The sequence below is a fragment of the Petaurus breviceps genome, unplaced genomic scaffold, assembly GCF_028583685.1.
Source record: "Petaurus breviceps papuanus isolate PSGF00001 unplaced genomic scaffold, PetGlider_PUasm1.0 229, whole genome shotgun sequence".
Taxonomy (NCBI): Eukaryota; Metazoa; Chordata; class Mammalia; order Diprotodontia; family Petauridae; genus Petaurus; species Petaurus breviceps.
In genome coordinates, this window is record NW_027185903.1 from 16005577 (window position 1) to 16022168 (window position 16592).

Here is a 16592-nt window from a genome sequence, read left to right on the forward strand (position 1 = left end):
GATACATATACTGCTTGGCCCAAGGGGCAAAAAGTAGAAGTTTCAATGGGTCAGATTTAGGTTCCAATGCTAGGAAAAAAATTTACTAACAATTTGAGCTACTCAAAAAAGAGCTACTCTGTAGAGGGGCTACAAGAGGAACATATGCTACACACCTCAAGATGTGGGTCTCTGGCCTTTGGCCAGGAATTAGCCTCCAAGCTTCTCTGTTTTTAGAGGTCACTGTCTGAAGAGAGATTCCCTCCTGATCACTCTTCTCTCCAACCCTTCTTGACAATGTCTACCCTGATTCTCAGCTTGGACTTTGGGGACTGTCCTCCACAAAAGAAGGCAACTGAAGGCTACCACAGCCACCTGCATTTCATCAATGACAATGGCAAATACAGAGGAATCTTAAGCAGAAACAGATGCAGGTCCCTGCAAGGCCTTTGTGATCAGAGCATTCTAAACTCCAAAATAAAGGGGAAAACCTTTAGCACAAACAGTAAACAGAAACTTCATCCCCTCCCTGAACCTATAGGGGAGACACCCAGTCAGAAAAATGGAATTGAAAAGCCCTTGAGTAGGAAAGCATAAACAGGGTATCAGTTCAGCATCAGTATCTCCTGTCAGAGTTCCAGAGTGGCATCCATCCCCTTCCACCTGCCCTAACCCTCCCACCTGCACCAGAGAAGGGCTGCAAAAAGAAGATGGTGGCTCTTGATTGTGAGATGGTGGGTGCAGGGCCTAAAGGCCATACCAGTTCTTTAGCCCAATGTAGCATTGTAAGTTACTGTAGTGACATGCTATATGATAAATACATTCGTCTTCCCTGCAAAATTGTGAACTACCAGACCAAGTAGATAAGTATCAAGAAGGACCATATGGTTAATGCCACCCTTTTCAAGGCAGTTCAGAAAGAGATCTTGAAGATATTCCTTGGCAAGATTGTAGTGGGCCACACTATCCACAATGACTTCAAAGTCCTCTATTACTGTCACCCCAAGTCCCTTACTTGAGACACTTCCAGAATCCCTATGCGTAATTACCTGGCTGGCTTCTCTGAGAATGAGTCAATTTCTCTGAAGCATTTGACCAAGCAGCTGCTCCACCAGGACATTCAGGTAGGGAAGAGTGGGCATTCTTCAGCTGAAGATGTCAGGGCAACCATGGACCTCTACAAGTTGGTGGAAGTTGAGTGGGAGCAACAGCTGGTCCAGTCTCCTCCCTCTCAGGAATAGGGAAGGTAGGATTGTGGGACTGGTAGCCATTGCAGACTGAGAGTATCAAGCCATCAACTGAGAGGAAACAGCTACCCCAGGAAGAACAGACTATCCAATCAGCTCGAGACAGGCTGGAGCTGTTGGGAAGTGAGTCTACCCCAGACCCAATCTCTACAACCATAAACCACCGTAATTTTTATCACAGTTGTTATGTCCTAATTATCTAGAGTATTTCCCCTCTCAGTTCCAGTGAAAGGGTGGGGCAAGGGGAAGCGCCCTACATTGAAAGTCAACCTTGCTGCCCACCCCTTAGCATTGGAGTTTTAGGCTAGTCACAAGTCCCAGCATGCTTTGCTTCAGCCAAGCATCTTGGCTAATGGGACAGTGCTGGAATGTGTAGTTTCCCCAGATCTTCCCTAAATTGTTATGGCTGTGATTAAGTCCCAAAATACCATCAGTCAGTACCACTTTTAGCCCAGAACCCTCTTCTCCCCATCCTTGATACCTGAAGGAGCCACCTCTGATTATCAGTTGATGCCCTGTTTTTTCACTGAGTAGTGGGAAGCAAGATAATCAACTTTTTCATGGTTACATTTTTTTAAAAAAAAAATATCCTCTCTCCTAAGGGGAAAGGGATATTTATTTGAGTCCCAGGTGTCTGCTGAGAAAGCATTTATGTTTCCAATGCTCCCTCCTGCATATTAAGTGAAGCCTCTAAATGGCCAAGTTACTTATTACCTTGTAAATTCACAAAGGAATTTTTATAAAGGAAGAAGATCTTTTGCTTATTAAAAATGAAAAAGAGCTACTAATAATTAGCAGCCTTAGGAAGATTATCATGAGGAAAGCACTTTGTGGACCTTAGAGTGCTACTTGTGAATCATTTTAAATTTAATTTCCATTAGAGAATAGAGAAAATAATGAATCACTTGTATCTCCACAATCTGAAGTAAATTAATAAAAACATCCCACTATCAGTGAGAAAGACGATGGGTAAATTAATCAATCAGGAAACATTAATTGTCTACTGTGAAGAATTCAACATGACTGAAAAAAATGACTGAACTCAAAAACAAAATGTGCCATATGAACTTTCCAGTGTTCTTATACTTTCTTTCCCATTCTCCCAAACATACTGTGTGGCCTCCTTTCTGTTCCTCAATCTCTAGCTCCAAGCATTTTCCCTGGCTGTATCTCAGGCCTGGAATTATCTTCCTCTTCACCTCCAACTCCTAGCTTCCCTGACTTCAAGTCTTAGCTAAAGAAAGTCTCACTTTTTTCTAGGTTTCTTCAAGAAACCTTATTCATCCCCCCCTTAATCTCAACACTTTCCCTCAAAGACTCTGCCAGTTACACTTCCTATAAATGGCTGTATAGGAGTAGGTAATGGGATTTCTGTAGGAGCAATGATCTTTGCATCAGAAAGGGGTTAAAAGGCTTAAAATCCCACTCTTGCCATTTACTAGCTATGTAATTTGAGCAATTCACTCTAAGGTCTCACTTTTCTTATCTGTAAAATGAGCCAGTTGGACTAGAAGACCTGGAAGCACCCTTCTGGGTTTGACAACCTGCAATCTCACCAAAGGTAGAAAAAGGAAGAGAAGGAAAACTTGATGGCTAGAGCCTGTTGTTTGTGGGACAGTGTTTGGTTGTCTCTTGGACCAAAAAGGAGGCTGCTTGTGAATAAGCAAGAACATCCTTAGCACATGATTTACCCAACTGCATGAAACGGGCAACATGTTTCCTATTAAGTAAAATGGTCCGTTCCACTAACTTTGCCTAAAAATCATTAAAAGGGCTTCTTTTAATCAAAACCTTCCCTTTCTTTAAAGTACACTTCTTTTCAGCCTCATCCTTTTGGCTTAAAACACACACAAACACACACCTTTATAAACTGAGCCCTGTTTCCCTTGCCCCAACATGTTCTTTGTCACGAAGAGTCATGGGCGAAGGTCTTGGACCTATGGTCCAGAAGTACATTTTTTTTTTTTTTACTTCTTTGTCTTTCCAAGCAGAGCCATAGGGTCACAAAGTACATACAGGCTGAGCCCCAGAAAACAAAGTGGCCAGGCGTTGATTCCAAGCGGGGGCGGGACAGAAAGGTCTTGATTGATTTTTTCCCTTACTTGACTGCAGCTGGCTCAGTCCTGGCGTCAGGGGCAGGGGGCCTCCTGGGGGCAGGAAAGAGGAGGGCAGATAGGAGACGTGACCCCTCCAGCAGCGGGGCTCTAACAAGCAGCAGCAGCAAGCGGGGAGCGGGAAAGCGGAACAGAAAAGGGCCTCAGACTGCGGGGTGAGCAAGACACTAGATGCGCCTTCTTCTTCCTATCGCAGTAAAGCCTGGAGAAACAGCCCAGGGGGAGCCAGCGGGCAGTGAAGGAAGGACATGAAAATAGCGGAGGAGGCTGAGACAGCCTGGGGTCTCCAAGGACTACGAAAGCCAACTGCCCCCCTGAGTGGTCCCCACACCTCCAATCAGCGCAGCCCCACTGAGGCCGGAGAGCAGCGCTACTCACTCACCCTTTCTCCAGGACCCGCCCAAGCTGCGTGGGGGAAGGGGGTGCGTCCTTGGGACAGACCCTCGAATCTGATCGACAGACCAACATCCTGTCAGAGAGGCAAAGGAAAGCGGGAGCGGACACAAAGCAGGCCGAGGGGTTTGCTAGGCTGAGAAGCCCCCTGGGCTCCCTGCCCTCTCCCAGCCTTCCTTCTGCAACTGACCCAGAGTCGACCTAGGAGTTCATCTCCTCTCCTTCTTGGGCTGCCGAAGAAGAAAGAGAGTCGCACCACCGGCGGACAAAGCGGCAGCAGCAGCAAGGGAGAGCGGGGAAGGAAACGGGTCCCGCTGTGGACAATGGGGCTGCGTCTCCTCCTGCTCGCCTGCTTGGGATTCAATTTGTTCGGCTCCCTGCTGTGCACCCGGACCTCAGCGCATCCTTTAGGTAAGAGCCTCCAGTCTGTCCCTCCTTCCCTCATCCCAGACTTGTGTGGGGATGAATGGGCCATCAAGGGGGTAAGGGGAACCCGGGGGGGAGTGGGGCTGGTCGGGCAATTCACACCTGGGCTTTAATAAATGGGCGAGACTGGGCTCAATCGGCCGTGGACCCCGCCCTGCGCTCAAAAAGTGTCAGGGAGAACCCAGCATCGGCTCTGAGATTTGGTGAGCTTGCCTTCGAATCGTGCCCTGGGGCAATGAATGAGCAGGTGCTCTTTGTATTCTGGAGAGAAGCAGATGGTACTGGAGCTGATGTAGGATTTGGGGGACAGTTCACAGTTTCCTGGGGTGGGTTAAGATGGCACTTCTCACAGTACATTGTCTTGACACTTTGCAGTTAGTCCCCAAACCACACATAAGGAAAGTGTTGCAAAATGCTTTATAATTATGACACCTAAGCTTTAAGGGCTTCCAAAGCTCTTTTTATACATTATCTCAGAGCTTCACAACAATGCTGCGAGATATTTCTATTTTACAGATAAGGAAACTGAGGCTCAGAATAGCTAAATAATTTGCCCACCGCTAAGTGTGACCTGGGTCGAATTTGAATCTAGGTCTTCCTGACTACAAGTCCAACACTCAGTCATCTAAGACAAGCTGCCTACCAAATGAGCTCATTAGTCTGAATTAAGGTTCCTGATTAGTTTTGTTGTTGTTTAACCCCTTCCCGTTTTCAGATGAGGGAAAATACAAAGAAAAAAGCCCTTGTAACTTACCACGATTAGGTAGTAAATGTCTCCTGATCCATCGACAAGTTTGCATTGGATACTGTACTATGTGTTAAGTCCTGTTATATCAAGACAAAAATGAGAGTCACTGCTCCCAAGAAATGACAAGGACAGAGCCTCTTTCTATTCTGCTAACTAGAAATGACTTTCCTACAGTAGAAAAAAGTATTTATTCTAAAAAATTGGTTTCTCTCATACTCTCAAATCAAAAGTTTCAGAATTTCTTCCCCATTTTTTAGTCTTCTGTAGGAAGGAGTCGTTTTAACTTCCGTCATTTCCTTTACCTAAGAGAATAGCTTTCCCATCAGCAAATTGTTTTCAGGCAACTGGTTACTTTTGCTGGGTGGGGCAGTGGGAGCCAATTCTTAATCTTTTAAATTTTATAGATGTTCAGGGGTGTTTTTAGACTTTAGAGGCTGCCCATAGGAATGTAGTTATATAATAATTAGGTTCATAATACAGTGGATTGAAACTATGGAATAGAATTGCTATACTTTTTTTTCCATTCAGAGAGGCTGACAGGATCAACAAAATAGTAAAAATGGGTGCACTCTGAAATTATTCACAATGGTATAGACATACAAAAGTTAAAATGTAACAGAGGAAGTTTTTTTCCACATGTGTTTTGTGTGGAGCTTGAAGAGAAATTCATAGTAAATTTTGTCATTCAGGGGCCTAATATTTTTACACCTAAAACTTATATGTAAAAAAAATCCTGAAATAACCACACTGCTATAAAACAAAGCATAAAAGAATTTTGTGCCTAAGAGGTATATTAAAGTTTGTTTGTGTATGCCAGCCATCTTCTTGGTCTTGTAAGCTCCCTCTACTACTGTACATTCTAAGGATCACATCACTAAGAATCACACTATGGTTGTACACAAAGACGAAGGACATACTTGTTTGTACAACAACAGAATTGAACAGAATTGGGTAAGAGGTACCAAAAGGTAACTGTCCTATTTTTTTTTTACCAATTGGGAAAGATGTCAATTAATCCTTGGGATAATTCTAGAATGATTTATTAAACAAACTTAGACAAATTCTAAGAAAGAAAACAATGATTACTAGGAAGCAGTATCGATTCACTAAGACCAAGTCATACTCAACCCATTTCCCTTTTTCGATAAGATTACTAAACTGTATGAACAGGAGAATGCCATTGTGTAGCATATTTTGATTTCATCAAGTCATATTTTTTTTTATTAAGCAATCAGGGTTAAGTAACTTGCTCAAGGTTACACGGCCAGTTATTTCTGGGCCTGGTGCTGAGTGTCTGAGCCCGGGATTCGATCTCCAGGTCGTCCCAACACTGGAGCCGGTGCTCTTACTCGCTGAACCACCTGGCGGCCCCAAAGCAATTGGGGTTAAGTAACTTGCTCAATATGAATTGTTACACGGCCAGTTATTTCTGGGTGTGGTGCTGAGTGTCTGAGCCCGGGATTCGATCTCCAGGTTGTTCTGACACTGAAGCCGGTACTCTTACTCACTGTGCTACCTGGCAGCCCCTCATCAAGTCATTTGACACAGAGTTTAATCCTATCCTCATGAGGAAGATGAGGAAATGTAAATGGATGGTAATTAAATCAACTTATAACTGGTGAAACAACCGTGCTGAAACGATGTTGATTCATGGAATATTGACTTGATAGTGGACCACTAGGTTTTATCCTCACTTAACACTTTAACCAGTGACTTGAGTGAAAATATAGAAGGCATGCAAATGAATTTTGTCAGTGGAATAGAATCAAAAGGGATAGAGTGCTAATATTTTGAATGGTAGACTCAAGATTCAAAACATTTTTTGATTGGCTACAAGTATGAACTGAAAAGAATAAAATTAAGCTTAGTAAGAATATATGTAGGGGCTGCCAGGTAGCACAGCGAGTAAGAGCACCAGCTCCAGTGTCATGATGACCTGGGGATCAAATCCAGGCTCAGATACTTAGCACCACACCCAGAAAATAACTGGCCGTGTAACCTTGAGCAAGTTACTTAACCCCGATTGCTTAAAAAAAATAAATAAAAAAATATATGTAAAATCTGGCACAGGTTAAAAATCAAATTCACAATTACAGGATGGTGGGTACCTTGCCAACAGAAGTTCAAGTGAAGGGGTTGTAGAATTACTTTAATGCAAGCTTAATGAACCAAAAGTGTGACCCCAAAAAAGTTAATGCAACCTTTGACTGAAGAACATGGCAGATGACAAATAGCAGAGTGAACTCTGGCTCAGAAGAGAGAAAATTTGTAGGGGGTGGAGAGATTTTAGCTGGATTAAAGTAGTGAGATATAGAAAAGGGATTGGATATATGTTGCTAGCTTTCAGAAGCTGGAATAAAAACCACTTCATATAATTTATAGAGAGGCAGATCTTCATCAAATACAAGGTAACAATTAGAGTTTAGTTTAGTTTACTGAGTATAGAATCTCCTTAAGAGGAAAAGTTGAATTAGAGGATGAATAACTTCAGTCAGTTATGTTGTTATGGAAAATAGGGGAATTCATATAATTGGGTGAAAAGCTGAGTTAGGGGATATTAGTTAAGTTGTTTTTCAGATGTGTCTACCTCTGACTCCATTTGGGGTTTTCTAGGCAGATAGTGGAGTGGTCTGCCATTTCCTTCTCTAACTCATTTTACAGATAAGGAAACTGAAGCAGACAAGGTAAAGTGACTTGCCCAAACAGTGTTTGAGGCCACATTTGAATTCAGGAGGATGAATCCTTCTGAGTATATAATATCTATTTACTATATATATAACACACATAGTATACATAATGTGATATTATATAGATTATTTCATAATTAAATATTAATTCATCTAAGAGTCAAGGCAACAAGCATTTAAGTGCTTACTGTGTGTCAGGCACTATGCTAAGTGCTGGGGAAACAAATAGAAGCAAAAAACAAAATTCCGGTCTTCAAGGAGCTTACATTCTAATGCAGAAACATAACAGATTAAAAAAGCTGAAAAATGGAGAGGGATAGCTAAACAAATTCCTGAACTAGTGGTAGCTTTTTGTCAATATACATTTTCTCAAGCATCAGAGACGAATAGCATAACTTCTATGGAAAGAAAGTCTCTGTACTCAAAAAGGTTGATATTTATTGGTTGTTGAAGCTTAAGGAAAAAAAAATAATCAAGGGGTGACCAACCCTCTGAAGAGGAGCTTCTTCAAAGCCTGGTCCTTGGACAGTCATAGCAATGGACCTGTGCTTGGAGCCCTTCCAGTTTGGTAGGACCTGCCAGGGTTTGTGCTCTATGGAACCAGAGTGACCTCCATGGCATGATGAGGCAATGGAGTAGGACCATTTAGTAGAGGAACATTGCCATGCCTGAAATTCTTCCATTCGGTGTCACTTCCTGGATGTTGTGTGACATTGTCTCAAGAAGGCCACTTTTAAAATGTGAATTCAAGTTCCTTTTATATTTTTTAAAATGTATAGCTCATGGGGGCCGCTAGGTGGCGCAATGAATAGAGCACTGGCCCTGGAGTCAGGAGGACCTGAGTTCAAATCCGGCCTCAGACACTTAACACAAAAACTAGCTGTGTGACCTTGGGCAAGTCACTTAACCCCAATTGCCCTCTAAAAAGCAAAAAATAAGTATAGCTCAGACTATTGTAATTATAGCAATAACTTGTAAATGACATCTAAAAGTATATCTAATAAAATTTCTGACTAGCACAATGAACAATTGTATAAAACATATTCTTATATCAGATTCTATGACAAATGAAAAATGGCCATAGTAGATAAGAAGGTAAACTGTGTCCTATAAGGAATATAATGGAAGAGTATATTAACATATATTAATATTAATGATATATTATGAATACATTAATGGAAGAATATTAATTTTTCTCTAATTAATGGAAGACTACATTAATATATAATTAATTATAAATAATTAAAACAAAAAGAAATACTTTGTATTTAAAGACTGTCTAAAAAGACTTTTAAACTTTAAAAATAAAATTTTATTTTGTAACAATCAATATTTATTTTATCTCCCTTTCAACTACCATTTAAAAAAATACAAAACACTTAAAACAAATATGCATAGTCAGACAAAACAAATTCATTGACCATATCCAAAAATATATATCTCATTCTGCACCCTGAGTCCATCACCTGTTTTTCAGGAGATAGGCAACATATTGTCCACTAGGATTATAGTTGATCATTTCAAGGATCAGTTTTCAATATTTTCCCAGTTGTTTGCTATTGTATGAATTATCTTGGGAATTCTCCTGCTTTTGCTCAATTTACTCTCCATTAGTTCACACAAGTCTTCCCAAGTTTCACTGGAATTGTCCCTTTCATTATCTCTTATGGCACAATAGTATTCCACTATATTCATATGCCATTATTTGTTCAACCATTCCCCAACTGATGAGCACCCTCTCTTGTTTTTTTTTTCTGCTATAAAAAGTGTTACTATAAATACTTTGGTACATATTGGTCATTTTCCTCTTTCTTTGACATCTTTGGGGTATAGGCCTAGTAAGGTTTTATTACTGGGTCAAAGGGTAATTAGAGTTTGGTAACTTTTTAAACATAATTCTGAATTGCTTTCCAGAATGACTATACCTATCCACAGCTCCACCAACAATGCATTAATTTTTCCCCACAGTTTCTCCACAGTCACTCCAGCATTTGTCACTTTCCTTTTTTGTTGACTTTTCCAATCTGAGAGGTATAAAATAAATGTTTAGAGTTGTTTTAATTTGTATTTCCCTAATTATTAGTGATTTGGAAACCACCTCACCCATATAGTATTGATAACTTGGGTTTCTTCTTTAGAAAACTCCCTGTTGCAAAACCTTTAACCTTGCATCAACGGGGTTAAAGGCTCTCTACTGATTATGTTTATCACAAATGCACCTCAGTTATTAAAGTTTAATAATTATGCATGTAAAAAATTAAGAGCTAAATGATCTTATGCTATGAGCAGGGGCTGGAAAAAGGCCCTGGGGAAAAGGTCACTGGAGTCAGAGGACTTAGGTTCATATCTTTCCTCTGTTGTTTGCTATGTGTTGTTACCCTGCACAAGTGACTTAACCTTCCTAGGTCTGAGTTTCCTCATCTGTAAAATGAGAAGGTTGGACTCTGAGCTCCCTTCCACCTCCAGAGCTGTGATCCTATGAACTTGTTAGTACATATTGTTGTAATGAGGTAACATCATGTGTTCAGAGTCGCACTTTGAGTTTCAACTCAAATACTTACAAGCTACTTTGACCATAGGCAATTCATGTAATCATTCTGACCTTAGTTTCCTCATCTGTAAAATGGACATAATAATATTTGTCATCCCTCTTTCATGAAACTTTTGTAAGTAAAGTGTTTCGTAAGCATTAAAGCATTTTGTATGTTTGAATTGTTGATAGTTACAGAATTTATTAGTTACAGAGGCTGTTAACTTGGTTGAAAAGCTTTGAGTAAGATCCTAAGGGGATGTAATTCAGGACTAATAACATCTGATAAGAATTGAAAGAAGGGGACATCTAGGCAGCAGACAGAGATTAAGTGACTTGGCCAGGGTGACACAACTAGTAAGTGTCTGAGTCGAATTTGAATTCGGCTCTTTCTGATTCCAAGTACAGGCCCATACTTGAATCTCCTCCAGACTGACAGAAACCATAGCAACTTGTGTTGTACTGTCATAGCCTTTGAGAACTCAGGGTCAGAAACTTCTATAACACTGAGGAATGATCTTAATTAAATAAAAGTGGAAATCTGGGGAACAATTAAAAGAAAGACAGAAGACTGAAGTTAGTGGTACAAAACAGGGGGAATTATGGTGGTCATTTGAGAACCAATTAAGAGAAGCTTAGAGGGGCACATCACTACAATGGCCACAAAGCAAGGAGTTATTTTGGCCACCATAATTTTTGAAGATTCTATTTGATGATTATCTATGGGCCCTTGAAAGAGTACGTAACGTGTGTTAAGGCAGCAGAGAATTTTTGTTTGCTTATTTCCCTTATTTCTATCCTCTTTATTATAATAACTCAAAGGTGACTTTTTTCCCTCACAACCTATGAGGTTCCTAATGAAAGCATTATTAACAACACTTTGAAAACGAGGAAACTAAGATACAGAGAAAGGGAGTCAGTGTCACAACAGCTAGGAAGATTCAAACTCAGGCCTTCTGATTCAAAAAACTGTTGGTCAGTCAATAAGCATTTACTAAACACCCACTATGTGCTAGTCACTGTGCTAAGTGCTAGAGACACAAAGACAGGGAAAAATCATGGTCTCTGGTCTAGGGAAGCTCACCTTAGGGGGAGGGAGACAACATCACACTGGTCTTGTATTTTATTTAGCTTGTTTCCCATTTTCTCTACTAATGTCACTCTACTCTTTCTTTTGTTTGTTTTCCCTCTCTGAGGGCTGAATTATTCATTGGCATGTGCTCAACTTCAAAATTTCCCTCACTGTTCTTGATGAAAAAATTATGTAGCTCCCCAATTTAGATGAATAAATCAGCTTAGTCACATGCCCATCCTTGAACAAATGGGCAGGTTAATTAACATGGAAGACAAGTATGAGAAATAATGCCGTTAATTTACTATGGGATAGAAACCACAAGCTTCTAATCTCAAAAAAAACCACCTTAAAAATACTGATCACTTTCCTTTTTTTGTTAACTTTGTCAATCTGTCAGGTATGAAGTAGAAGTCTAGAGCTGTTTTAATTTGCATTTCCCTAATTATTAGTGATTTGGAGCATTTTTCCCCCCAAAAAAGCTATTGATAGTTCAGGTTTTTTCCTTAGAACACTACTTGTTACATAACCTGTGACCAGGCATCAGTTGGGGGTTAAAGGTTCTCTACTGATTATATTTTTCACAATTGCAACCTCAGTTATTAAAGTTTAATGATTATGCATTTAAAAGATTAAGAACTACATGATCTTATTTTGTGTGTGCAGGGGCTGGAACAAGCCTGAACATTTCTGTGGTTCTTTTTTTTTTTTTGAGGGGGAAGGCAAGGCAGTTGGGGTTAAGTGACTTGCCCAAGTAAGTGTGTCAAGTATCTGAGGCCAAATTTGAACTCAGGTCCTCCTGACTCCAGGGCCAGCGCTCTATTCACTATGCCACCTAACTGCTCCTGTGTCTCTTTAAAGAAGCTGTCATTTCTTTAGAAGTATATGTGACTAAGTAAAGAGTCATATTTCATATTCTTAATTTCTAGTGACAAGCAGATGAGGCTTTATCTGATTTGGGCTTAATGAACCAACCAAATATATCTCCTACTTTCCTTTGACCATTTGGAAAATGTTCCTGTTATTTTCTTCACTTCTACATCTTCCTCAGCTTTATTTCTCCTTTTCATAAAAAAAACAATTACTTATTTTTATATGTATTTACAAGCTGTCCCTTTTACTATCTCTCCCTCCCAACTTAACAACAAAAACAAAAGTAAAGACAAAAACAAAAGTAAAGACAAAACATAAAACAAAAAAAGTCAAAAACAAAAATAAAACCTTAAATATACATGGTCCCATTTTGTCCATGCCTGAAAATGTATATTTTTTTCTGTGCATTTTAAGTCAATCCCTAGTCTAGAAGGAGGTGAATGATGTGTTTTCTCTTTAGCCTTCTGAACTCCTGGTTTATCATTGCATCAGAGTTCTAAAGTCTTTCAAAGTTGTTTTTTTTTTCTATAATACTGATTGTATTAAATTTTGATGCAGTATCTGGATTTTTATATCTAGATATCAGTTCCTAGTTCTGCTTACTTTACTCTGAATCAGTCCATAGAAGTCTTCCCAGTTTCCTCTGAAAATGTCCATTTTGTCATTTCTTATGTCACAATAATATTCATTTACATTCATGTATCATTATTTGGCTAGCCTTTCCCCAATAGGAGGGCATCCCCTTATTTTCCATTTTTTGCTACTACCAAAAGAGCTCCTATAGATATTTTTGTACATCTATATCCTTTCCCTCTTTCTTTGATCTCTTTGAGGAATAGGTATAGCAATGGTATTGTCCTTTATTTCTTCATCTTTTTTCTTCCTCCTGAGCTGGGTGAATTTTAATCATAGAAAAATGTGGAGCAAAAATTAACTAGTTGTCCTTTGTTGGAAAGTGACTAGAAACTGAAGCCTTTGCTTGGACGTTGATCCCCAGAGAATAATTCCAAAAGAATAGAATCACATTGTATCAGAATTGAGAATGATTCATTGTGGAAAGCCAATGAGTCATAAATTTAAAAATGGAACCTCAAAAGATCATCCAGCCCACTCCTTTATTTCTAGGCAAGATACTATCTAAATCAGAAAAAATTGTTACCTACCCTAATACTTAACAAAAAATAAAAAACAGAGCACCTGCCCTGGAGTCAGGAGGACCTGAGTTCAAATGTGGCCTCAGACACTTAACATAAAAATTAGCCATGTGACCTTGGGCAAGTCACTTAACCCCAATTGCCCTCCAAAAAAAGTTTAAAAAAAATCCTCTAGAGAAACAGATTTCATAACTTCTAGTAGAAGGTATTAAATAATGCTTTCATTCAATAGAGGTCTGTTGCCTTTCAGAGATACCTCTGCATCTGAGGTTTGAGTCAGAATTTTGAGAACTTGACGACAAAAGAGATGAAGATAAAGAAAACTTTTACCAACTTAATAGACTATTTCTACTTGACCTTTAAAATAACTTAGAACAGTCCTTTTATTAGAAATTTACCAAGAACAAGATACATACTGTAACTTAACTTTTGGCCCAGAGGCCTTGGGCTGGTTTGTGAAGCCTTGTATGAGCTCGAACAGACTTGCTCTTTCATTGCATAGACACAAAAATACTGTTGCTGATCTTTATATTCAGCCCTTGGCTATAAGGAAAGACAACACCTTAGGTAAGTATTTAATCAAGGAATTTTGAATTCTTCCTGGAAATTAGAGAATGGCTTGATATAATAACAAATTGTTTTAATGGTATTGTGTTTCTGTTGTAAATGTTCCAGCTTCAAGGAAACCTGGTCCAAGGAAGATTCCCTTAAGAATAAATTTTTTTGCAGAAGATGTCCTTGAAAATAAAAATTCTGTGCATGCTATTGACAGAGTAGTAAATATAGAATAAAATTTTATGACAGCATCTTTTCTTTTCTAGATCTGGTGATGGTTTAGAGGAAGCTTAATTATGGTTGACAGCTTTGAAATTGTTTTGTTCTTACGCAGTATACCGATTAATACATATGAGTATATAGTATGTGGGTGTTGGTGTGTACGCATGGTCCCACATGCGCTTTCAGTTCTCTGTCTTTCAAAAGTTGTTAGTTTGGCCAGCCTCCCAGGTCTAATGGGAAGACAAACTGTATGTCTTGTGTCTTACTCTTTAGCGTCCACCCAAGTCAGACATTTTTATTTTATTACGTCATCATGGAATGTGAGCTTCAGCTTTCATTCACCCTTCTCTTTCAACTCACACAGAGACTCATAATGCCTTTGAGTAACCTCAGATCTCAGGCTGACAGAATGTGATACTAGTCCTCATAAATTATAAACCTGGTCAGAGGAAGTACGTAAGGTACAAGACAAAATGGAGTGAATAGTTTTTTTAGAGACATGGAAGTTTATTTTAATTTTGTCCCTAAGAAGACAAAAGTTAACTCACAATTTTCAACTTTTCCAGGCATGCCGAATAAATACTTAATAAATCCATGTATAAAATCAAATCAATAAAAACTTTTTGACTTCCCCTGACTATAAAATAAGCCTCTCAACATCCTGAAAAATAATTTATGGGTAAGGGAAAAAATATTCAGTATGAATGAATGAGCAAAAAGGCATTTATTAACAATTTATTATTAATTAAATAATTATTTACCTTGTGCCAGGCACTTTGCTATACGCTGGAGATGAAAATACAAAAAAATGAAGTCAGTATCTGCCCTCAAAGAGCTTACATTCTAATGAGGAAAGGGGATAACACATCTAAGGGAGTAGTGGTCAGGGTTGTGGTTTGGAAAGCTACAGGGATGAAGAGTAGAGCCATTGGGGAGTAGACTGCTTCTCCCAAGAGCAGTGATGGAGTTGACTTGGGTGTAGCTTCAGAGGTATAAAGGGGAGGAGTGATAGGGGGCATGGTGGTTGTGAAGGAGGTATCCAGGGAATATAGTATGTAGCTGGAGCTCAGTCCTAGATATATTATGGGTGCTTGGGGCAATCACCAGTCAGGAGAGTGAGGCCCCACAGGGAGAATACAGGGGAAAAAAGGTCAAGTTCTACAGTTGGGTCTCTGATCTGGGCAGTATGGTGACTAAGGAATAGATAGAGGGGCATGAAGCGAAGTTATAACTTCACAGCACTTGATAGTGTACAAAAGGTTGAGTTGAGAGTATGAGAATAGGTAAAAGGAGATAGAGGGGCAACATCACATCTCTTACCTCATCCCTAATACACACAATAAATCAAAGGGGCAGTTTTCTTCGCCACCCCCACCCCCAGACAAACTCACCATAGACTAATCCCTCTCACTTCTGAACAATCATTTAGGGCTAAGGATAAAATAAGTTGCCATTAATATGATTAATAGAATAATATTAATATTATTATATGAGAATATTCTATAATAAGATAATTTATTAATTTTAATATGTAATAATTATATAATATAATTAAATTTAGTCTTCTTGGCCCAGACATCTATAGCTGCATATTGCCCATTATATTGTCACTATATAGATGATTCCTTGATCTGTATAACCAACCCTGGTCTTTCTTCTGAGTTCCAACTTGATGTCATGTAAGCACCACAAGTTCAACATGTCCAAAACAGAACTTATTTTCTCCCTATCCCAACAATAGTTTATATTTTGAACTTCTCTATTTCTGTTGAGGACACCATCATCTTTCCAGCTACCCAGGTTCATGGCTTCAGAGTCTTCCCATATCCCCTTTGTTCTTTCATTCCAAATCTCCAATCAGTTGCCAATTCTTATTTATTCTACCTTGACAATGTGTCTTATGTCTATACCCTCTTTATTGCCACAGCTGATGCTCAGGTCCTCACCATCTCTGGTCTGAGACAATAGCCTCTGAAGTATTCTCCCTGCTTCAAGCCTTTCCCTTCTCGGATTCAAACTGTACACAGCTGCCAAAGTCTTAAAGCACAGATCTGACCCTGTCACTGCCCCAAGCTCCATTGGCTTTCTCTTGTCTCTAGGATCAAATACAAACTCTTCCATTTGACCTTTAAAACTCTTCAAGCTGCAATCTACCTTAACAAACTTATTTCATATTTTTGCCTTTATTCAATGTACAGTCTAGCCAAAATGATCTCCTGGCTCTATGTCAAACACAGCATTGTTTTCAAAGGTACATCTCCTGTACCTTTGAAAGTTACAGAATATCCCCAGATTATGAGACTGTTTGAAAGAAAAAAAAACTGTCAAAATCTCTTCTGGGATGTTAGAAAGGTTGCTTTTAGACCATGAGCCTTCATCATCTGGATTTTTTGTCTACAGCTTCCATTTCTCTCTCTCTCTCTCTCTCTCTCTCTCTCTCCCTCTCTTTCTCCTTGTCTCTCTCTCTCTCTTTCTCTCTCTCTCTCCCCCGCCCCCGAACTCTGTTTTTTTCCCTCGCCTCCCCCCCTCGCCATCTGATATATTCTTCACACTATCATGTTCTTTCTCCTCCTAACACCCCTCGCCACCCTC

The 16592-nt window shown here is 39.4% G+C and overlaps 1 protein-coding gene and 1 pseudogene across 1 annotated transcript in view; both read left to right on the forward strand.

Annotated features, from left to right (window-relative positions):
- The first annotated feature begins 276 nt into the window (after positions 1 to 276).
- On the forward strand, positions 277 to 1220 carry LOC138167257 (interferon-stimulated 20 kDa exonuclease-like 2 pseudogene; annotated as a pseudogene).
- Positions 1221 to 3188: 1968 nt separating this feature from the next.
- F2R (coagulation factor II thrombin receptor) overlaps positions 3189 to 16592 on the forward strand; it is a 22889-nt gene continuing 9485 nt past the window's right edge. Inside the window, exon 1 of the mRNA XM_069096259.1 lies at positions 3189 to 4144. Coding sequence (XP_068952360.1) covers positions 4057 to 4144 — 88 coding nt within the window. The 5' untranslated portion in view covers positions 3189 to 4056. The remainder of the gene's footprint in view (positions 4145 to 16592) is intronic.